This window comes from Salvia hispanica, unplaced genomic scaffold, assembly GCF_023119035.1.
Source record: "Salvia hispanica cultivar TCC Black 2014 unplaced genomic scaffold, UniMelb_Shisp_WGS_1.0 HiC_scaffold_827, whole genome shotgun sequence".
Classification (NCBI taxonomy): Eukaryota; Viridiplantae; Streptophyta; class Magnoliopsida; order Lamiales; family Lamiaceae; genus Salvia; species Salvia hispanica.
In genome coordinates this window covers 1-23,783 of record NW_025952607.1, presented here as the reverse complement: position 1 = coordinate 23,783, position 23,783 = coordinate 1, and the positions used below count along the sequence as shown (strand labels likewise).

The following is a 23,783-nucleotide window of genomic DNA, read 5'->3' as shown; positions in this document are numbered from 1 at the left end:
TTATGTGAAATAATTAAAATATTAAATATATAATTGATTCAATACGTACAACTTTTGTAATTAAAATAAATTTAACATACCATTTGGCCTGTAACTTTTATTTTTAGGATTTATGTACACTATGCTCCATGCTGCCGCACAAATGAAAATTCATCTTTCCGATTTGCATCACCTCTTCTTCCAATAGATATAGCGATCGACCATTTCTCATCGGAGAAAGAGAACCATCGCCTTCGTTCGACGACCGCCACAAAGATTACACCTCTTTTCCGACGCCGAGTTCGTATCCCCATTTTTCTTATCCTCCTCGCTGACACGCTCGCCACCGCGTTAATGATTTGCAAGTGATCACGTCGTTTCCAATTATCTCATCGAGATCATCATCTCCAGCATGTTTTAGCAAACCGGCTTTTCCTCCCATTAAAACGGCACCCACATGCGTCATAGGGGAAGATTGATACAAGAATTGTTTTGGGAAGAGTATTTATAGGGAGTTTGCATGCATTGTTTCATGCTAAGAGTGTCTTTAATTCAAATGACTCCTCACTTTTCATATTCCTATATAAATTTCTCATTTCTATATTAATCCCTATGTTAATGAGTATTGATTGAAAACAAAAAATTACTGATTATAACACTAAGCAATGGATAGTTAATGTCATTTCAATCAATAAACAACCAATAGCCAACAATGCCTACTTAGCCACTCTTCAATCTCGAATGTTAACTCACAAACTCCTAGCAAGTTTGGAACAACAACAAATTATCATGACAAAAGCAATCAATTAGAAACATATAGTCACAAACTCGTAAATCAACAAAAATTCAGAACATACTTTACTCAATGGTGGCATTGACAAAGCGCACCGTCACCAACCCCATCCTTCTTATCAACCTTCCACTTCTTAACTCCATGTCGATGATCCTCCTCCACGGTATCACGCATCTTCCTCTTCTTTTACCCTCTACATTCTCAAACTTCCATGACTCGTTAATTATACTTCCATGAAACCTCCCACTCATTATAATACCTTCCACTCACTTTCCTTTAATTTACACTCATTATAAAACCTCCCACCCACTTTCCTTTTAATTTTAAATTTTAAACTAAATGGGCATTCTTTTCACATATATAACCACGCCTATTAAGTTGAATAAATATATTCAAACAAAGTTTTAATTAAAATATAGTACTAATATTTAATATAAAATGATAGTTTTGTAAATATCCCAAAAAACTCCCTTTTATATATTATATAGATATCACTACCGAATGAATCTCAAAGGTGATAAATGTTTCAAATTATACTTAAAAATGATATGTAAAATATTTTCAAAAGAAATTCTTTGATTTTTGAAAGAAAATTTTAAAGGAAGAAAATCAGATTGTGTAGAAATTGCAATGTGTTTCTCATGTAATCCAATAAATTACTCTATTAGTAATTCCGAAGCAGTTGTCATATTTGAAGGATGACACTAAATTTTAAGAAATAACGGTCTTAAATGAAGAGATAAAAACTATTGAAGCAATGATAAAAATAGAGAAATGGTGTTTGAATTGTTGATGTGCAATTTCAGTAATGCCACAACAAAATAGAAGGGGAAAAAAAAACTATGGAATGCTGATTATTGAGCAACGAGGGGCGGGGTGGTGACGACAGACTGGTCGAGGCGCCATTCACAGCCTACTATCGTAACTTCAATGCACAAACCTCCAGCTCCAACGGAGGCTACAGAGTTTATTACTGTGTATTCGTGTTCATACGCTTCTTACCTTCCTAAGCAGAACCAAAGCTAGTCCTAAATCCATATAGAAATCGAGCTTCCCAGAAATATCCCACTTCATTATCACACAAAAATAAGCAGCAACGAGAATGCAGGACGATTAAGAAAGTAAATGTTCTATATACAGCAAGAAAAGGCTTCTGTCAATGGACTGTAGTATGAGATCTCTTTCATTATATAAAACACACAACATATGTATGTAACGCTCCGGAATCCCATGGCTATCACATAATATCACACCAATGCCTCAATTGGATAAAGAAATCAAAGGCAAACAATGCATACATTGTCTCAGCAAACGCGCATTAATTCTTGTAGCTTCTCTGCTGCTATCCCTTTATTGATTGTTAGGAGCAAAAGTTACCTTGGGCTGCAGCAAGACCTGAATTTGATGAATACCAATTAGAAACTTGTTTGTGTGCAGCTATTCGTGATATACGCAGAATTTTGCTTGGATGAAAATAAAGTTAAACAATTGCCATTTATAGTTACTGATAACATATGAAATATTAGATCTATCTTGGAAGGATATACATACTGGGATTCTGCAATGGACACTAAGTTTGTTGTTCAATTCACCAAGACGCTCCTTTGCCAGGGTTTCTGCTTCGATCGTCCTATCACATGCTTCTTTAATAATAGCCTTCATAAAAACAAAGGAAGGTACACTTCAATTTTCAATAATGGAGAAAGAGAAGGTTGTGTTAAGCTACTTATATACCAATCACAGAGTAAAATAGTTATATAGTAAAATAAACTCATTTTAACTGTTGAATGTATAATAATAGCCTTCACCAAGATATATGTACAAAACTAAAAGAATAACTTACTGTATTGGGTCGAATGCTAGCAGAATCATCTTTTCCAGCGATGGATTTCTCCAATAAAAGACGACATTTGCTAGTTCTTTCATTAACTGTGATGCAACTTCTTCCGCATCATGCAACTGGTTCCTTGAAAACTCAAATGCCTTTCAGCATGAAGACGAAAAGAAGCACAGTTCAAGCAATCACATAGCCCTCTGCACCCTTGGCGATTTCTCTTGAGTATTCCCTTGAAAGGCTTGTTGTTAGGAGAAACCAAGGCACCCAAATGATCCAACGTGTTGACCGGGGACGAGGGTTGCTTCAAGTTAACTATTTCACTTGTATCAGTATTGCCACTATGAAGTTCTAATTCTACACTCAAGCACGTGTCGTGTTTCTCAGCTGACCTAGGCTCTTCAGGAGTATGTTGCTTGGTCTGAATGCAATTGACAACCGACGATGGTTCCGAGACTAACATACTCTCTTTTGACCCAAGATCTAGTGGTAACTTTGCCAGACCACTTTGACTTTGCCCAGTTTCTTCATTCACCGTGCCTATATCAGGAAGAGTTGCAGAATTAACCGACCTCAGATTACTATTACTATCAGGAGACGAACCATCTGCAGCAGTTTGAATTCTAGCTTCATCGTGTATTCTTTCGCATGTTTTTTCTTTCAGATTATTGTTCACAAAACAGCGTTCAGCAGTGGCGGAAGGAGCTGGCTGTCTATCTTCTTCCAAAACAAACCGATGCAATTTTTTGGCGGCTTTGCTGCAGTACCTATACAAGAGCGATTAATACATGATGAAAAACCTAGAGACATGAGTATATCTTCTCGGGTCAAGTGATATTTCTTGCATATTTTTTACTTACAGGAATCAGCTTTCGATATGTCCATCAGAAACGGAAGCAATCTCCTGTAACTGACTGACCTAGAATTCCTGAAGAACCTTAGTCGGGAACACGGATTCAAAGCCTGGATGAAAGCAAACTGACATTAAGGAAGCTCATTGGAAATGAAGGAGATAATTATTGTCCTTTCACCAAAGAAAACATACCGCTTTGTCCATCAAACTATCGCCACCTTTGGTATTTGGACACCTTTTCAAGGAGCCATTGATGCTCTTCTCACTGCCAACAATGAAAGTTTGGTCCTTCTTAGCATCCGATGATTCCCTGCCACAACCAACCTCTGTTTTAGCGAGGATACAAGGGTGGTCGGGAGGGGTCGTCTGAATCCTTTCCTCCACTGATGCATCGACTCCATTCACATCACTATGACGACCTTCTTCCTCCACTTCCAGCAGCCTAATAGCTTCTGCAGTCCGATTGAGTTCATTATCCACGCCACTCAAATCCCACTTAACGGTGGAGACTTTTCTTGAATCATTAAACCGAGGAGCAACACACTCAGTTTTGACTGCACAACTATCATCAGCAATAGACCTCGGTTCAAAACCGACACCATCCAACTTCGGAGACCTAGATTTACTTCCAGCATCTACTAATTCAAATTTGGACACACCTACATCATAAAAGGTAATTAAATCTAGCATTCTAGACAATGAATTTTAGTAAAACTAGAGCAGAGCAAGTGCTTACTAGATGAATCATTGACAATATCCATCAAATGCGGAAGCAATATTTTATAGCTGAATGAATTGGGATTCTTGAAAACCTTCCTCGTCTGACAACCATTAATACCCTAGAAATCAAACCAAGAATTTCCATTACCACTTTTTATCCAATACAAAAACGGCAAGAAATCAGAATAAAAGGCGTGTAATCTGATGAAGAGCAATTTGTACCTTTTTCAATTTAGGAGGAGACGCATTTCCAGGAATCGCCCGATCTTTCAATTTCAGATCACTTACCCCATCAATTTCAGATTTCTCAAGCTCAAAATCCTTCGCATCGTCGACATCCGGGACCGTGCTCGGAGCGAAGCCCTTCAACAGATTGCTCTGCTCTTCGTTTTTGTCCTCGATTGAGTCGACGGCTGGACTGAAAACCCTCTTATGCCGGAGATCTTTGGTGAGCAGAGCGCGCGGGGCACTGAGGCAGTTCGCGTCCAGAAACGATTCCATCGCGGGGACGGGTTTTCTGGTGAGCGGGTCGGGTCTGGAGAATCCGGAGCGGTGCTGGTGGGAGAATATGCGGACCTGCTGCGCGTGAAGACGGTGGCGAGTGGATTGGGATTGGGATTGGGATTGGGGGATGGTCGGGTGCTCTTCTGTCTCTTGTGAGAGTGGATCTTGGCGGGTGTTATTCTCCAAGACTCATCTAATGATGTCATTCTCCTCTTGATTCTTTGATTTTTCATGCGGTTTTTACGCTCAGCTCTACGAAGCTGGGATTAGGGTTTCAGAGAAGAGGAGAGAAGTGATTTTTGGAGGGAATATTGGCGGGAAAATTGATTGGAGTGTCTTCTATCATTTTTGCCTCGTATACTTCGCGCTCCTATGGAACACCGCAATTAATGATGTTAACTGTTTTTATTGTAAGATGAAATCATCCATTTATTCTAAAAATTATCAATTCACTTGGAAGTAGGGTATATAAGTTTATTTCTTTGAACATCTCATTTTGGAATAAGATTTCTTAGGCAAAAAATGTTTTAAAAGTGTGGTATGAGCTTTCCCTATGATTACAGGGTTGTGGGTAAAACTTATCCTCCCTTCCTTTAAATAGAATATGCATTATTGTCTTTTTTAAAAAATATACACTTTTAATTTTGAAAATCTTTTCATAATGATGTGACTCATTCTCCACTAACAAGATTAACGACTTCTGCTCGTAAGGGCAGCAAGATTAGGTTCGAGGGCAGTTTGCAAGAATGCTTCAATGACTTTTTCTTTATATCTCACTTACTCATACTTTACTAATTATTTATTAAAACTCATGTCAACCTACGTAGTATTATATGGCTTGTCTCCTAGTTGCGTATTAGAAGGCTAATAGTAACACTGTCATGTGCCTAATTTTAACAATTTTTTGGTGTCTTCATGCTCAAGAAGCATCGTGAGCATATGTAATTTATGAGACGACATATGACTTTGTGTTAAGTTGTTCACTCTTGGTCATTCGCTTCCAAATTCTAACTCAATGGAGAAGATTGATCTCATGTACCTTATTTGAGGTAAAAAGTTGTTAGACATCTTTACTACGTCGTTAAGCTATCGATAGAAAAATTGAACAAAGTAGTGTTAAATTTTCAAATTTTGATAATCTCAAAAGTTGATATTAGATTATCAAATTTTGAATTTATTTTATGCCATTTTAGTTTGGATTTTCAATTAATTCAAATCGGATCAAATTATAAAATTTTAGAATTTTGGATATATGATCGGATGATGCAAAAATTCAATTTGAAATCAATTCTCATGCCTTGTATCCCCGCATCTCCACCGCACGTCCGCTCCACCCCAAAAAAAAAATTTGTAAAAATGAAAAATAAAAGTAAAAAAAGTAGAGCAAAAGCGAAAAGCCAAAACCCAAGAAGAAGAAAAGTCGGCGTCTTGCTTCACCGACCAATCATCACTTCTCTCTCTCTCACCTCACCCACCTTTCCCCTCTCTCTCTCTCTCTAAAATTTATATACCTATCCCCTCTACCTTCGCTTCTCAATTCAATATCAGTGAGTATATACGTTACTGATACCTAACCCTCATTAATTTCCTTTAACCCTTTTCAATTCATCTCTTCCTTTCGCTTTAGGGTTCTTCCGCGAATTTTTTGTTTAAAGCGGAAAATCCATCTCCCTAGTTTTGTTTTCCCAGATTTGGTCTAGTTTTAGTTTTTAATTTATTAATTTGTGCCGTCGGTGATTATGGGGAGTTTAATTGCGGAATCAAGTGCTGTTTCTTCCCACACGGATGATTTTTTAGTGGATAGTGATATGAAAGATAGCAGGAAGAAGAAGCGCCGAGCTAGGAAATCTAAGCAATCGCCGTCAGGTAATCGGGTTTTTGAATCTCTTCTTATTGTGTCGTCTATGGAGATGTTCTTCACTGTATAGTACTTCTATTAAAGATTTCATTTTTATGAGATTAACTAGAAAATTGGCTGAATTTGGAATCTTGTCGTAATGCTGCCGTCAAAGATGTTTATAGCTATCGAATTCCGCTTCTTTTATTTTCTGTTTTAGACCAATTAGGTTGTAAATTTTATTATATTAGGTTATGAAAGCATACGAAATAGTAGTACTATTATATAAGAAACCACTGTGTGTTAGTATTACTTATCACTGCCAAGAAATCCCAGCATGTTTTCATATTCTTTGTGTTTATGTTTTCGTAGATTTGAGAAAATTAGTCTGTCTGCTGTTTTGATGCTTATGATACTTGTGGTTTTTTATGCAGTGGGTGAGGCCGATCTGGATGCATCTAGCTCACAGAATGCTAACGCTTCATCGCATAATATGGTGTCAGATGGGCATCATCAACCGCCTCAAGAAAGTAATGTAGGCACTGGATTGATTGCCTCAAAACATGTAGATGAACTAGCTACGGATGGAAATCTTATGAATCAGCGATCAGTTCCTCCTACAGGCGAGGAACCGTTATCTCTCAGTCCAGTGCCTGAGCCTGCTTCTAGTGAAGAGCCTGTTGGACCTGTGTTGATTGCACGGCCGATTGATTCCCTGGCGCGTCGGACATATTTTCCTCCTCATTGGTCCACGGATGCTACGGATAAAGCACTAAAGGTTGGTTGTGTTTAATGCATGTAAGGTTTTTTCAGGACAGCCGTGTTATCCCCTCCTGTCATAATGGTACTACTTTTCTTTGTGCAGAAAGGGAGTTGTTGAAGGCTGAGTTTCGTGTCAATGCTCATAATAGGCTTGAGGTTTGTTCTACAACTTGCTTTGGTTCTGTTCACTGTGATTGTATGCAGTTGATCATGACATGTGAGGTGTTGAGCTTTTATTTATTTTTTAATGTTAGGCCTATTGCAAGATCGATGGCGTCCAAACAGATATTCTCATTGGCAACGTGGTGGCTCAAAATAGAGCTGTAAGTGTTCCTTAATTTGATTTGCGCCTATCTGAAAACTCCTGCTAGAATGAATATATATTCTCTTCTTTACCCTTTTCTCCATATATGTCATGAAATTGTCTCTGCAGAAATTTAATACTAGATGTCACTTTCTATGTGAATTCTTCTTCATGATTTACATGTTAATTCGCCTTCTGATCCATTTTTTCTTTCTACATTGAGTAAACTATTTTAATTGTATGAAGGAGCTGTTTGTCTACCCTGTGATACTGAAACTTGTATCTGTAAAATTTGAACTTACCTAATAAATAACTTTAGTGATTGCTATTCTCTGCAAAGAGGAGGCTTGTAGTTTCTGCTAAAATCGTACTGGGCTATTGGTTGGCTTTGTGACTAAGATTCTGTTTTGCTCTAAAATCAAATTGAAGTTGCCTAGGACTCTAGGAAAAAAGTTTTCTGCCTTATTTTGTGATCATTATACAGCAATTATGATGTGCATTTGTTATATCTCATCAGTATTATTATTGCATGTGCTTTTTTGCATTCAAAGTGCTACTAGTTGTATGTGCTTTTTTGTAGTCAAAGTGCTACTAGTTGCCACGTGTTTCCAAAATTTCCTTAACCTGTAATAATCATTCCAATTTCTTGACTTCAACTTGTTGTAGATTGATGGAGATACTGTTGCTATTGCCATTGATTCACCATCATTGTGGCCGAGAATGAAGGGGTCAGTTGAAACTACGAATAATGCTGAACCAGACAACAATTTACATGATGGTCGTAGGCATACCCAAGATCGTTCTAGCGGAAAATGTAATTTAGATGTGGAGCCCCAGAATGGCTTTTCCAGTAACAATGGATTTGTTGCTAAAGGCGGTGCCTCTCAGGACGATGAGTCTTGTCCTGGGGAAACCTCGCATAACTATAGCAATAAAAATGAAGTGTTGAGCGAAGGCTATGTCGGTGGCTCTCAAGTATCTACATCTGATTCTTCCATGCAGTCTTGTCTTGGTGATGCCCATGATTCAAGGATTTCATTGGTGAAGTTGTGTGCCTTAACAGGTTTGTATCCGTCAAAAGACCAACTGGTTCAGTTGTTGCTATCATTGAAAGGTCTATTCGAAGGGACTATATCGTTGGTTTCTTGAGGTGAAGCAGTGGCTTTACAGTAGAGCGTGTAAAAAAAGAACTCCAGGAAGAACAAATATCAACCGGAACTCAGTCAAGGGTATGTTTTATTGACGCCAACTGATCCAAAACTCACCAAAATGACGGTCTCCATCATAAACCTGCCAGCAAGCATCAGGAAACGTTTGGAAGCTGGTGATTTGACAATCGAGTCCGATCTAGTTGCTGCCAAAGTGGTTAGTTGGGCTGAAGAAAGTTATATCCCAGATGCTTGTGTTGTTCAAGTTTTTGGAAGAGGTAGTGATGCTGAAGCTCAGATTGCTGCAATTTTATTTGAAAATGCAATTGATGCTTCTGAATTTTCTTCTGAAGTAATCTCGTGTCTTCCACACATCCCTTGGGAAATACCAGAGGCAGAATTGCAAAGCCGAAGAGACTTAAGAAATTTGTGTATTTTCACTATAGATCCTTCAACCGCTACTGATCTCGATGATGCATTGTCAGTAGAAATATTGCAAGATGGTAATTTCAGGGTGGGGGTTCATATAGCTGATGTTTCCTATTTTGTTCTACCCGATACAGCTCTAGACACTGATGCCCTGATTCGATCCACCAGTGTTTACTTATTGCTGCGTAAATTGCCAATGCTGCCCCTATGCTTTCAGATGATGTAGCATCCCTCAACCCTGGAGTGGATAGGCTTGCATTCTCTATTATTTGGGACATGAATTCTAGTGGTGAAATTCTAGAGCATTGGATTGGCCGCACCATCATACGGTCTTGTTGCAAGCTCTCGTATGAGCATGCTCAAGAAATTATCGATGGTGTGTTTGATGTCGTAATTGTAGTCAAACAGTGAAGCCTTGGCCTAATTTATATGGTCAATTTGAATGGTCTGACATAATTGAATCTGTGAAAAGGCTTCACTGAGATCTCAAGACTATTAAGGAGGAATAGGTTTGATGATGGGGCTTTGTCTCTTGAAAGCCCAAAAGTTGTTTATTTGTTTGATGAAGAAGGCGACCATATGATACTGTGTTTTCTGAGCGCAAGGACTCAAACAGTCTTGTCGAAGAGTTTATGCTCTTGGCCAATAGAACAGCTGCGGAAGTGATTACAAGAGCATATCCATCTTCTGCTCTACTGAGAAGGCACCCCAAACCTAATCCTCGTAAACTTAGAGACTTCCAGGCCTTTTGTAACAAACATGGTCTAAAACTGGATGTTTCTTCATCTGCCCAACTCCATCGTTCATTGGAGCATATCAGGGGAAGTTGGGGATGACTCGGTTTTGTGTGATATCCTATGTCTTATGCTGCAAGGCCAATGCAACTAGCCTCGTACTTTTGCAGCGGAGAACTCGAGGACAGTAATGATCATGGTCACTACGCGCCGCAGTTCCTTTATACACGCACTTCACTTCTCCTCTGCGTCGTTACCCTGACATTGTGGTACACCGCACGTTGGCTGCAGCTCTAGAAGCTGAAGAGGTTTACTTGAATAGGATAAAAGTGCTGAGAAACATAGCCAAAGAGGAAAAACTGGGGAGATGCTTCACTGGCGTACACTTCGACAAAGATGAAATAGAAACAGCTGAAGCTCGAGATGCTTTGTTTGCTGAAGCAGCAAGATATGGGATTCCACAAAGTCTTTCTGATGTGGCTGCTCATTGTAATGAGCGAAAGCGAGCTGCCAGACATGTCAAGGATGCTACTGACAAGCTCTACATGTGGCTTTTGCTTAGAAAGAAGCAGGTATAATTTTCTCTCACATGTCATCCATTTTTAAGTTAGCTACATTTCACCTTTCTTTCCTCGTAATCTTTTGTTGCATTCCTGATCGTTTTTGTGCACTGACTGCTTGATCTATTCCATCTATTGCTTCTTGGCAGATACTTATTTCTGAAGCCAGAGTTTTAGGTCTTGGACCGAGATTTATGTCTATATACATTACCAAGCTGGCTGTAAGTTCTTCTTGGCATTTCGCTCGTCTTACTCTCGTGTTTATATAATAGACATCTACTTGAGAAGTTTGTCTATCTGGGTTGCTAATCTTCACCTGCTACTTTCTGGCAGATTGAACGCGTATATACTATGATGAAGTTGACGGGATAACAGCAGAGTGGCTGGACGCCACATCAACCCTGGTGCTCAGCCAATCGCACAAGCGTTCAAACAAGAAAAGCAGTCCAGGAAGGAGCAGCAAGACATTTGACGAGGTTGCTCTGCTGGTGAACCCTGTCGAGGGGGAGTCACAGACATACGGAGATGCTACAGATTGTGAGCCTGTTTTCTTCCCCTCACTCTGCATCTCCTATCAACGATTCCTGTTGCATTGCACGCTGTTGGCGGGGACGATGGCCCCATTGACATCGAGGCAAGGATGTACGTTAGTTCGTATTTTCACTAACAGCATCGTCGTCGTCCTCCTGGAAATAAGGCGTTGTCATGGAGCTGTAGGCTAGGGTCGGCGGTGAAGGTGAAAGTCGAACGACGGAGAGGTGTATATAAGGTAAAGGGGAGTGTGGTTGTTCATCAAGTGGCTATGTTTTAGTTATATGCCATTTGGTGTGTTGCCGGAGTTTGTTTTGAGTCTACCTGAGTTAATATGGAGCCATGGATGTTTTATTATATTTCTGTTTTATTATATAAATAATAGTAAATCTACTGCGTACACTATATTTGTGATTGTAACTTTCTGATTATTTTTGATAAATTCCATAATTTTCTGTAAGTTAATCATAACTATTTGTGTTTTGGGATTTATGAACCTCAATCTGGCTTCAGATAGCGTTTAATGTTGATTAATAGTACTGACATTAAAGTCTACTCAGAGTATTAGATGATAATTGTTTTTAGTATTGATGTTTTGTCAATGTAGAAAAATCTGTCTGCAATGCTACCACCAATTTCACCAAAAATAGCAATTATTACTTCCGTCTTTGAAAATTTGTCCCATTTTTCATTTCCGTCATCCCTAAAATTTGTTCCATTTCACTTTTACCATTTTTGGTTTGACCTCATATTCCACTAATTCATTCATACTCATATTTTATTATAAAATTAATATATATAAGTAGGATCTACATTCTACTAACTTTTTCAACTCACTTTTCATTACATTTCTTAAAACTCACGCTTGATTAAAGGACAAATTTTGAGAAGGCAAGTAGTAAAAATTATAAAGTTTTTAGTTATTACAAATTTACAATAGTGAATAGGATTTGAAATTTGTACAATTCACTACAAAATCTAATTGAAATGATATTTTCGTATTCAAAAAAGTTGCTGTTATTATAAAATAAAAGTACTCCTCAATTCCATTCTAAATGAAGCATTTCTTATATAGCATAGAATTTTATGTAATTCTATTTTATGAGCTAAATAGAAAAAAAATGAAGTAAGAGAAAATGATATAGAGATGCTAATATTTTATTTTTAGAAAATGTGTTAATTAGATAAATACATCCAAAAAAAGAAAATGTATCTTTGTTTTGATTGGATAAAATACAACTTAATTTGTAAAATGTTTTTTTTTTTTTCAATTCAAATCCGAATGATGACTGAAGCATCAGTAATTAACATGAAGATTCCCCAAATGAGAGAAAATATGAAGAGAGAAAGGTAAGCCCCAAATTTATAGGTCAAATTCATAGATTGATGCTGATGCTCCACTCCAGTTCATCTTCTTCCCACAAAATGCTGAGACCGCAATTGCTCAAACCCTCACTTTTAACCAAATACTGTCCAATAACAAAGCCGTAAAGTTGGGAATCTCTGCAGCTAAGAGGAGGATTCCCCAAATCATGGCCTCCTCGATTTCCACTACTCAGCAGCAGCAGCAGCCCGTTTCAGCTCAAGTCGATTCGTCTCAGAACTCACCCACACGCCCTCTGCAGGTCTCTCCCTTCCCTTTTTCGTTCTAATTGCGTGTCCGAATTGACATTTTGAGCTTTGGAAAATCCAGGAAAATGTGCGAATTTATGGCTGCTTTACGAATTCACTAATTTGCTAGATTTGTTCTGAGATATCGACCAGTTTGTATTGTTTTTTTGTTTTAATTTTGTTGATTGAAAGAAAAAGGTTCACTTTTTTGAGGCATGATTCTCAATATCCAGCTTATAATGTGGTTTTTAGAACTTAGGAGAGATGTTAGATTCAGATTTATGAGTGGAGATTCCTATATGACCAAGAAAGCATCAGTGGAGATTCATATATTCGCGATTATATGTCCTACTTTTTGACTGCTCGGGTTTCAAGAAACGTAGTTGAAGAAGTTATGAAGTGAGACTCATTTGGACTTAGCTACTTACTATATGTAGTAAAAGTGAAACAGGACCGAGTTATGCTGGATGGACCAAAATGGCCAAATCGGATGTGTAATCGGAAACACGCTTTAGATGGATAGTGATGATTTACTTTTGCTTGGAGTCTTAAGTGTCTTTGACTACGAATTTGGGGATTCCATATAACATAATCCCTCCGTCCCGTTAAGATGTCTGTTGGGTGGCACGTGATTTTATGAGCAATTGTTAGGACAGATGGGAAAAGAAAGGAGATAGATGGAGTTTTGATGTTATGAATTGTAAAAGCTCACTTGTGTTTGAGTTGGTTTATTATGGTTGAAGGCTTTTTATTGTTTGCATCTTTCAATACCTTTGGATTATCTAGTGTTGTTGATCTTGAGTATCCTTATCGCGTATTGATTTCCCTTTTCCGGCTCATTTTTTCAGATTGCAAAGCTGTTGGAGAAGTTCAAAACGACAATTTTCACGCAAATGAGCAGCCTTGCGATCAAGCACGGTGCTATCAATCTCGGACAGGGCTTCCCAATTTCGATGGTCCGGAATTTGTGAAAGAAGCTGCTATCGAGGCCATTCGAGCTGGTAAAAATCAGTATGCTCGTGGATATGGGGTTCCCGACTTGAACTCGGCTGTGGCTGATCGTTTCAAGCTGGACACTGGTCTCGTGGTTGATCCGGAGAAGGAAGTTACTGTCACCTCAGGATGCACGGAAGCAATTGCTGCAACGATTCTAGGGCTCATAAACCCCGGGATGAGGTTGTGGTATTTGCCCCATTCTACGACTCCTATGAAGCTACCCTGTCGATGGCTGGCGCGAAAATTAAGTCCATCACCCTAAAGCCCCGAACTTCTCGATCCCGATTGACGAACTGAAGTCTGCTGTCACGAAGGACACTCGCGCCATCCTGATGAACACTCCACACAACCCGACAGGGAAAATGTTTACGAGGGAGGAGCTCAAGCCATTTCCTCGTTATGTGCAGAGCATGACGTGCTCGTGTTCTCCGACGAAGGTACGACAAGCTGGCCTTCGAGATGGACCATATCTCCATCGCCTCGCTCCCGGAATGTATGAGCGGACCGTGACTCTGAATTCGCTCGGAAAGACATTCTCGCTGACCGGGTGGAAGATCGGGTGGGCGATAGCTCCCCGCACCTCACATGGGGGTGCGGCAGGCGCACGCATTCCTCACGCTCGCGACGTCCACGCCGATGCAGCACGCGGCGGCCGCGCCCTCCGGGCGCCCGAGTCGCACTACGAGGAGCTGAGGCGCGACTACGCCACGAAGAAGAAGATCCTGGTGGACGGCCTCGAGTCCGTGGGCTTCACGGTCTTCCCGTCGAGCGGACCTACTTCGTGGTGGTGGACCACACGCCGTTCGGGATGGAAAACGACGTTGCCTTCTGCGAGCATCTGATCAAGGAAGTCGGCGCGTTGCCATCCCGACGAGCGTGTTCTACCTTGATCCCGAGGAGGGGAAGAATCTGGTGAGGTTTACCTTCTGCAAAGATGAAGAGACTCTTCGAAGCGCGGTGGTGAGGATGAAGGAGAAGCTGTTGCTGAAGAAATGATAAATAATGGCATTAATTTTTTATAAGTATTAATCTTGTTACCATTGAATTCTTTATTGAATCAAATTTTATTTTTAAACAAGAAACCCTTTTTTTTTTCCCCAAAACCATTCATAATTCGTGAAATACGTATGTAAGCTGAAAAAAATAAATTCATCTCCCTTATTTTCCCACATTTAAATTTAAATTTTTTAAAATAAATTTTCGTCCCAAATGAATTAACTATAATTGGTAAACACTTTATTACCAAATTTACTACAACAAGAAAACGTATAGCAATTTCTTATACTACTAAAAAAATATAATAATTACTCTCTCCTTTTTTTAAAAAAAAAACTATTTTTTTTTATGTTTTAAAAAAAAAAAATTTTAAATTTTTTTCCAAATTTAGAACGTTTTGTTTTATGATAATAGTATTTTACATTATATGCTATTAATAATTATATAATTTATATATTTTTTAAATAGTTGATTGTTGTATTATATATACTACATAGTTTTGCAATTTGTCTTTTTTTCTAAATATTATACACATGAAATATGAAAAAAACTTTATATAATAAGAAAACTAAAATTTAATTTTGGGCATATAGATGACTTTATATAATAAGGCAAGTACTCAAATTAAATTATGTATATAGCATGTTAATTTTTAAAATAAGTTAAGACACTCAGTTAGATTTTTCAAAATTTTCAATCAATGTGCAATGAACTAAATTGATTTTAGGAACTTTCTTTTTAAACCAAGAGTACATAGGGTTTAAAAAGAGGAAAAAAAGTGCATTATTTGTTAGATTCAAATTTAAAATTGTGATCTATTGTCAATTTATCATTGCCTAGATTCATAATTCACTACCCAGTCCACTTTTAAAGGGTATGAAGAGTAATATACATGAAAAAAAAATTGATGGACCGTGGATCTCAATTTTAGATGAATATGAATAAAATAAATTAATAAAGTGAAAATACTAAATGAGACAATTAAAATTGACATGCTAAAAAGCCAAAGGGACAAAATGTCTTTTTTAAATCACAAAAAATTGTTCAAATTCTAATTTTTTTAATAATATTTTAAAACAAAATATTAAAATTCGTTCCAATATTTTCAACTATCTCATTTGTAACAAAACTAGGTTTTTTGGTGAGGGTTTTTATTTGGAAATTTCATTAAAATAAATATTTTTCATTTCCTTTATTTTCTTATTCTAATTTAATATTGTTTTGAGATCCAAAGGGTCGTTTTTTAAAAAAAGAAACAACGGAGAAAAATTGAAACTTAGTGGTTTAATTAATTTATCATCAATCATTACGAAACTAGCCAAAATTTGACCATGATTCAATATATAAATGAATTTTTCTCACTTGCAAAAAGAAACATATATTCCAAATGGCGGAAAATCATATTAAATATTATTTTCTTATATATAAAAATATTTTTTTTAATATAATGAGTTCCTGGACTTTTTTTTTGGTTTTCCAAGATATTTCCCGATCGACAATTAAAGGACTAATCATCATCCAAATCTATAATGCGATAGTAAACTGACCAAATGGGATATAACTGCCAAATAGTTTCTCCTTCCATTGACACTATTAAAAATTTTTTATGGGTTACAAATTTTACTGTATTTTATAAGTTGGAAAAGGAAAAAAAGTTAATACTGGATATTATAAGACTATATTTCATTTGTCTTATTTATAAAATTTTATCAAATCACATGAAATTTATAAAAATTGAATTTTATAAATAAAAATCATGTATATTCTACTGGTAATTTGACTACTCTAAAAATTATACTAGTACTTGTAAATTGGTTCAAATGTAATAAGTCATCAAATCTACATTGAACTCAATTGATTTTCAGAATTCAAATTTTAAATTTCCTTTTGTTTTCCCCCACTAATAAAAATTTTTCTTTGTTATTTAAAATTTACAATAAAAATTTTATTTAAATGTTATTATATGGGGAATAAATATATTACTTACTATATTAGTTCATTTCATTCATATTCCATTATAAAAGTAAATATATAAAACAAGTACAAAGTAAGATTCTTCTTATCAAAATAAAGAGATTACTATTTTCCTATATACTTTTGAGGCAAATTGAAGCATCCAATCCGTAATAAAACTACAAAAATCAGGAAAAAAAGCTAGGAGTATAAAATTTTTGGATTTATTCTTAATTTTCCCACAACAAAAAAATATAGGTGGCTTAAGAGTAAATTTTTAATATATTGTTGATATTTTTCAAAATTGAAAATAAGCCAAAATTTACATAATTTCATGATTTTTCCTTAGCACTATAATTTATCTTAAATTAATCGTCACAATAAAACTACGCCGCCAAGAAAAAATGAAAAGCAAAATAAAAAATACGCAAAGTAAATAAATAATAATATTCGGTAAAAATATCTGGTTCTCATTTCTCATCGTCTTCTTCATCCCCCCATCCGACGGCGGAGAATCTCGAACCAATCTGAACCGTAGATCTTCAATCAACGGTCACAATCAAACGCAGATGGCCCCACCATATTCCTCCTCTTCAAAAAACCCGGACCAGTCTGATCATTTCCGCAGCTTCAAACTCTTTCTTCTCTCCGGCGCCGAATCCCATCCAACGGCGGAGCTCGGCCTAAAAATGGACGGTCAGAAAAGCCAGCTGAAGCTCACTAGAACCAACTCCTCCCTTCTCCGCTCCTCCCCCACCGTCCGTTCATCGATTCAGAGCCTTTCGTCAGTGAGCGAGATTGATTCCGATCAAGAAATAGCAGACCTCGAGGAGCAGAAGCCTCACCGAAATCCACGCCCACCACCTGTTCGACCTAATCCCCTCCCGTTTCTCGCCTTTCTCCTCCTTCTTCTCTACGCTTTTCTCAACTGGGACGGCGCCTCCACCTCGGAGAGTCTCCTCCTTGCCTTAATCCTCGTCGCGGCGTTGCTCTTCCTCGTTTCGAGAAACAGGGTTTTGATTGGGAGAAGCTTCGTTTTGTGTAAGGGGCTCTGTGATGGGAGATTGGGGCTTTCGTGTTGCTGTTTTACCTCGAAGAGTCAAGCCAAGCCGGTGCAGTGGTTCATCGGTGAGCCGAATTCGGAGGAATTGGAGGAGAATGAAGAGGTTGTTGTGGTGAGGGAAGGTGTGGAGTGTTACACCAATGGCGATTTCTACGAGGGTGAGTTTCACAATGGGAAGTGCAATGGGAGTGGGGTTTATAGCTTCGTTGTGAACGGGAAATACGAAGGGGATTGGGTTGATGGGAGGTATGATGGGTATGGGATTGAGAGCTGGGCGAAGGGGAGTAAGTATAGAGGGCAGTATAAGCAAGGGCTGCGCCATGGATACGGGGTGTACAAGTTTTATACGGGGGATTCGTATGCCGGAGAGTGGTGTAATGGGCAGAGCCATGGCGTTGGAGTGCAGACTTGCGCGGATGGGAGCTGTTACGTTGGGGAGTTCAAGTATGGTGTTAAGCATGGCCTTGGATGCTACCATTTCAGGTTAAAGATTCGATTTTTATTGTGTCCTTTTTCCATATTTGAAGTTCTTGAGTATGTTTGGAGGATTTTGTGTGTGCAATTTGATGGGTTTGTGATGATTGAATGAGATGGGATTAAATGAGATAATAATCTGTTGTTTCCCAAAATAGAAAAAAATCTTTCAGGTTAAAGATGTGATTTTGTTATATATCCTTTTTTCATATTCTCAATTCTTGAAATTTGTTTGTAGGCTTTATTGTGTGCAATTTGATGGCTTTGTGTTGATTGAATGAGATGTGATTGAATGAGATAATGATCTGTTTTTCCCAAAATGGAAAATTATTTCTGGCTAAAGATTTGATTTTTGTGATATCCCTTTTCCCTATTCTTAGTTCATGAATTTGTTTGCAGGCTTTTATGTGTGGAATTTGATGGTTTTGTGTTGCTTGAATGAGACATGATTAAATGAGATAATGTCCCAAAATGGAAAAATCTGTGCTTGATGTGTGTGTTTAATGTTTACCTTATAGATTCATTTGGTCTCATGAGTCAATTGTATAGAATTAGTTGGATTTGATGCTCAATTGGGAATTAGATGTCTAAATTTTGTATATTACTCCAAAAATTTGTTTTGCAACTTGTGATTAATGATGTTGAATAGTGCACAAGTTGTTATACAGCTTTGATGTCTCTGTCTTCACCAGTCTTCACCAGTCAATCAGTTGAGGAAATTTCACCAGAAATCAACCACCACTTTTCTTGAACATCTGTTTCTGTTTCACCTCTTGCTTGATTGATCTTAAGTCTAAATCAAGCTCTTGCTTCTGTAGGAATGGAGATAGATATGGTGGGGAGTATTTCGGAGACAAAATCCACGGCTTCGGAGCTTACCACTTCGCCAGCGGCCACTGCTACGAGGGGTCGTGGCACGGGGCGCAAGCAGGGCTGCGAACGTACACGTTCAGAAACGGAATGAACAGGTCCGGCGAGTGGGACTGTGGCAGCCTCACAACGCCCCTCCCCCTATATCAGACGCAGTTCTTCGCGCCGTCCAGGTATATATTGAGAATTTGGACGAGGGTTACATTTACACACACACTCTCTACTTAACTTACATAAAATCTCGTGCTGGATTGGAAATGTGTCAATTACTGTGAGACGAGAGGGAGTATTCTGCACAATGTTGATGTTTTACCTCTTCTTGTGCGATGGCAGGCTGCAAGAAAGACGGCAGAAAGTGCGATCCACCTGCGGCGCGGTGGACGAGAAGGTGGAGACGGCCGTGGCTGCTGCGAACAAGGCGGCCACGGCTGCAAGAGTTGCTGCTGTGAAGGCAGTTCAGAATAGGACCAATCGAAAGTTTTGCGACACTAACTGTTAAATACCTGGCCCGCGACCGGGCTCCTATTAAAGGGGCAATGAAAGAAATCGCCACCCCGATAAGCCGGAGGGAGGCGTGCTCCGAGTAGGTCGACCATACATCAATCTGTACATAGGATCCATGTATACATCATCCTTCCATGGAGAAAAAATGAATCATTTTTCATGGAAGATCAAATCTTTTTGGCTCCCTTTTTCTCTACTTTTGAGTGGGTCAAACTGAATGGATGAGGCCCATGATTTTGTTGTGTTTGAGTCCAAAATTCATGATCCCAGCCTGTTGTCTGTTTGTTATTGGATGAATATCTTATCTATAATGTCAGTTCTTGTTTGCTGGTTTTCTTGTTCATGCTTGGAAAACCAGTAAAGGTTTAAATCAAATCTATTTGTCAGAATCTTGCATAGACCATGTTATATCCATTTCTTGCCAGAACGAGTTCTTTATTGGATAAGGCAAAGATATAGGAGTAGTTTCTTTCTTGTAGTCATATATATGAACATGGATTGTTTAGGTATTTTATATTTAAACATATTTATGAATGAATATTAACTAATTCAAAATGAATTACTCAGTATACCTCATGTTTCTTCTTATCGTATATTCTATTCGTCTCAGAATAATAAGAGTTTCCAATTGACTAACTACGAGTATTAAGACTATGTAAAAGAAAATTAGTGAAAATTTAGTGGAACACGCATCTCACTTTTATAGCACTATTAGTTTTATAGGGAAATATGAGATATATATATATATATATATATATAGGGATGTACTAAGATGACAACCCTCTTTATTGTAACACCATACCACTATTTTAGGCCGTTGGATCGAAAATCGGTGTTTGTCATTTTCCGTGTAAAAACACGGAGGGTAAAATAGGAAATTTATAATTTTACGTTACATTATTGGTCTTGTTCATTGAATATTGCAGTCTTACCACAACAATATTGACGTTTTACCACATTTGCAATATCTAATATAAGTAGATGCAATATCTAATCGATAGAATGCAAACCGTGTTTTTCACGAAACTTAACCCTAGCGTCCATTGATGAGATTTAACGGACTATATTGGTGGTATGATGTTATTTTAACTATGGTGGCACCTAGTGCACTTTATATATATATAACACGGGTTTGAGTCCTACTGTATTAGATATTCGCTCTATCGTATTAGATATTGCATCGTGGTAAGCGAATATTGTTGTGGTAAGCTGCAATATTCAATGAACAACATCGCAATCGTAACGTAAAATTATAAATTTCCTATTTTACCCCTCCGTGTTTTTACACGTGGTAGCATGACAAACACACGATTTTCAGATCCAATGGCCTAAAATAGTGATATGGTGTTACAATAAAGAGGGTTGTCATCTTAGTACATCCCTATAGAGTTGTGATCAATGTCTGAACCAATTTTAAAGACCGAACTAGAGACCAAATGCAGGCCATTAGATCTAGTTTTTTGATGAGATGTCTTCTTTGTGAAAATTTTTTCGCTTCATTACTAGCCCATTTTACTTCATTGTATAGGTTTATTACTTCATTATGTCGTAATACTTGAAACTACAACATGTTTTTACTTGCTTCCAAGTAGGTTTGAAATGATTCAACATATGCTTCATTCAAATTCATTGGCGTGAGTTTTTGCTTGATTAACATTTAAATATGCAATTTATTCAAGTAAGTTTATTACTTCATTCGAAACGTTATTACTTCATTGGATAAGATGTTTACTTCATTCAATAGGACTTCAAATGCTTGTACACATACTTCATTCCAATAATTTATTATATTATTCCATGTGTTTATTAAACCATATTAGCGCCAGGCGGTGGTGATAGATATTGTAGAGAGAAAAGAACTGCACGCGCGAGATTTACGATCGAAATGAAGTAAAAACCTCTTTGGAATGAAGTAAAACCTATTAGAATGAAATAAAAACCTACTAGAATGAAGTAATATATTACAGACAGTTAAATCTTCGTAACATATTAGTATGACTTATTTACCTTCGGATGAATTAAAATAGGCTCGTGATGAAGCGAAAATAATTTATAAATTTCAGTATCTTATCCATAAAAAACTAGATCTAAAAGCCCTAATTGATAGGGTTCGGTGGTTCGAGTCTTTAAGAGTGGATTTGTGGATAATGGGACTCTCCCTATATATATATATATATATATAGAGAGAGAGAGAGAGGAGATTGTGATCAATGTCAACCCAATTTTAAAGACCAACTAGAGACCAAATCGGGCCATTAGATCTAGTTTTTTATGAGATGTCCTGTGAAAATTTTTCGGCTTCATTACAAGCCCATTTACTTCATTATATAGGTCTATTACTTCATTCGTACGTAATACCGAAACTACAACATGTTTTTATTTGCTTCCAATGGGTTTTTGAAATGATTCAACATATGCTTCATTCAAATTCATTGACGTGAGTTTTGCTTGATTAACATTTAAAAATGCAATTTATTCAAGTGAGTTTATTACTTCATTCATAAACGTTATTACTTCATTGGATAAGATTTTTACTTCATTCGTAGGACTTCAAATGCTTCACACATACTTCATTCCAATAATTTATTACATTATTCCATGTGTTTATTAAACCATATTAGCGCCAGGCGTTGGTGATAGATATTGTAGAGAGAAACGACACGCGACAATGAAAACCACATTTACGTCTTGGAATGAAGAAAAAACCTACTGGAATGAAGTAAAAACCTATTAGAATGAAGTAAAAACCTACTAGAATGAAGTGATATATTCGGAACGAAGTTAAATCTTCGTAACTGTTAGTATGACTTATTTGCCCTGGAATGAATTAAAATAGGCTTGTGATGAAGATGAAAATAATTTATAAATTTGCGCATCTCATCCATAAAAAATAGATCTAAAAGCCCTAATTTTGTAGGGTTCGGTGGTTCGGTCTTTAAGAGTGAATTTGTGGATAATGAGATCTATATATATATATAAAGTTGTGATCAATGTCGAACCAATTTTAGAGACCGAACTAGAGACCAAATCGGGCCATTAGATCTAGTGTTTTTGATGAGATGTCTCTTGTGTAAATTTTTTCGCTTCATTACAAGCCCATTTTACTTCATTGTATAGGTATATTACTTCATTCAGTCGTAATACCTTGAAACTACAACATGTTTTTACTTGCTTCCAGTAGGTTTTGAAATGATTCACCATATGCTTCATTCAAATTCATTGACTTGAGTTTTTACTTGATTAACATTTTAAAATGCAATTTATTCAAGTGGGTTTATTACTTCATTCGAAACATTATTACTTCATTGGATAAGATTTTTACTTCATTCAGTGGGATTTCAAATGCTCATACATACTTCATTCCAATAATTTATTACATTATTCCATGTGTTTATTAAATCATATCAAGCCGTGGAGGTGGTGATAGATATTGTAGAGAAAAGAATGACACGACAATGAAACCGCATTTACGATCGGAATGAAGTAAATCCTGTGGAATGAAGTAAAACTCTGAATGAAGTATATATTCTGAATGAAGTTAAATCTTCGTAACATGTTAGTATGCCTTATTTACCTTCGGATGAATTAAAATAGGCTCGTGATGAAGGCAAAATAATTTATAAATTTGTGTATCTCATCCATAAAAAATTAGATCTAAAAACCCTAATTTGGTATGGTTCGGTGGTTCGGTCTTTAAGAGTGGATTTGTGGATAATGCAACTCTATGTGTGTGTATATATATATATATATATATATATATATATATATATAGAGAGATGATCAAAATAAGTATGTGTTTAAATAAAAAAATGCAGCACAAATCTTGTCCCTAGGATTAGATGATCTAATGGTCAATAATTAATCAAAATACGGTAGGTCATAATTAAGCGATTTTAGGTCATATTATAAGATTTGGGTTTATGTCATGTTAAGATCATTTTAGGTCATGCTTTGTTAGCATGACCTAAAATAAACTAACTATGACCTAAAAATCCCCTACGTATGACCGCGTTCTGCGTTTCTGTATTTAAATCTGGTCTTCATAGATCAAATATATATATATATATATATATATATATATATATATATTATATATATAGGGTCTTGTTAGGTTGAGATTATTTAGCTTAATTGAGAAATGAGATCAATATGGGCCACTAATCCACAAACTAAACAAAATGTCAACAAATACAACATTATATCAACAAGGGGTAAAATCGTAATTTCATTAATAAAAAAATCGTAAAACTCAAAACTGATTTCAAATCGGTTTCAAAAAGTTTCTCAAAAATCTCTCTTCAAAAATCTCAAATCTTCTCATCTTCAAA

General features: G+C 37.0%; 2 protein-coding genes, 1 long non-coding RNA gene and 3 pseudogenes across 3 annotated transcripts; 4 read left to right on the top strand and 2 right to left on the bottom strand.

Annotated features, from left to right (window-relative positions):
- Positions 1-1,997: 1,997 nt before the first annotated feature.
- On the bottom strand, positions 1,998-2,678 carry LOC125200147. Its single transcript, XR_007172685.1, has 3 exons — positions 2,616-2,678; positions 2,324-2,428; positions 1,998-2,167 (listed from the first exon to the last, which is right to left on the bottom strand). It is a non-coding gene; the product is annotated as an uncharacterized LOC125200147 (long non-coding RNA).
- Positions 2,679-2,760: 82 nt separating this feature from the next.
- On the bottom strand, positions 2,761-4,232 carry LOC125200153. The gene is made up of 4 exons (XM_048097894.1): positions 4,196-4,232; positions 3,652-4,118; positions 3,467-3,569; positions 2,761-3,373 (listed from the first exon to the last, which is right to left on the bottom strand). The coding sequence occupies exons 1-4, from the start codon at positions 4,218-4,220 to the stop codon at positions 3,279-3,281; spliced, it is 690 nt and encodes a 229-aa protein (XP_047953851.1). The 5' UTR covers positions 4,221-4,232; the 3' UTR covers positions 2,761-3,278.
- A 1,918-nt stretch (positions 4,233-6,150) lies between these two features.
- Positions 6,151-7,335, top strand: LOC125200150. The gene is made up of 2 exons (XM_048097893.1): positions 6,151-6,549; positions 6,955-7,335. Exons 1-2 carry the CDS (start codon positions 6,423-6,425, stop codon positions 7,311-7,313), a joined length of 486 nt encoding a protein of 161 aa, XP_047953850.1. The 5' UTR covers positions 6,151-6,422; the 3' UTR covers positions 7,314-7,335.
- Positions 7,336-7,394: 59 nt separating this feature from the next.
- On the top strand, positions 7,395-11,459 carry LOC125200152 (annotated as a pseudogene).
- An 812-nt stretch (positions 11,460-12,271) lies between these two features.
- Positions 12,272-14,602, top strand: LOC125200151 (annotated as a pseudogene).
- A 2,496-nt stretch (positions 14,603-17,098) lies between these two features.
- On the top strand, positions 17,099-19,624 carry LOC125200146 (annotated as a pseudogene).
- The last annotated feature ends 4,159 nt before the right edge of the window (positions 19,625-23,783 follow it).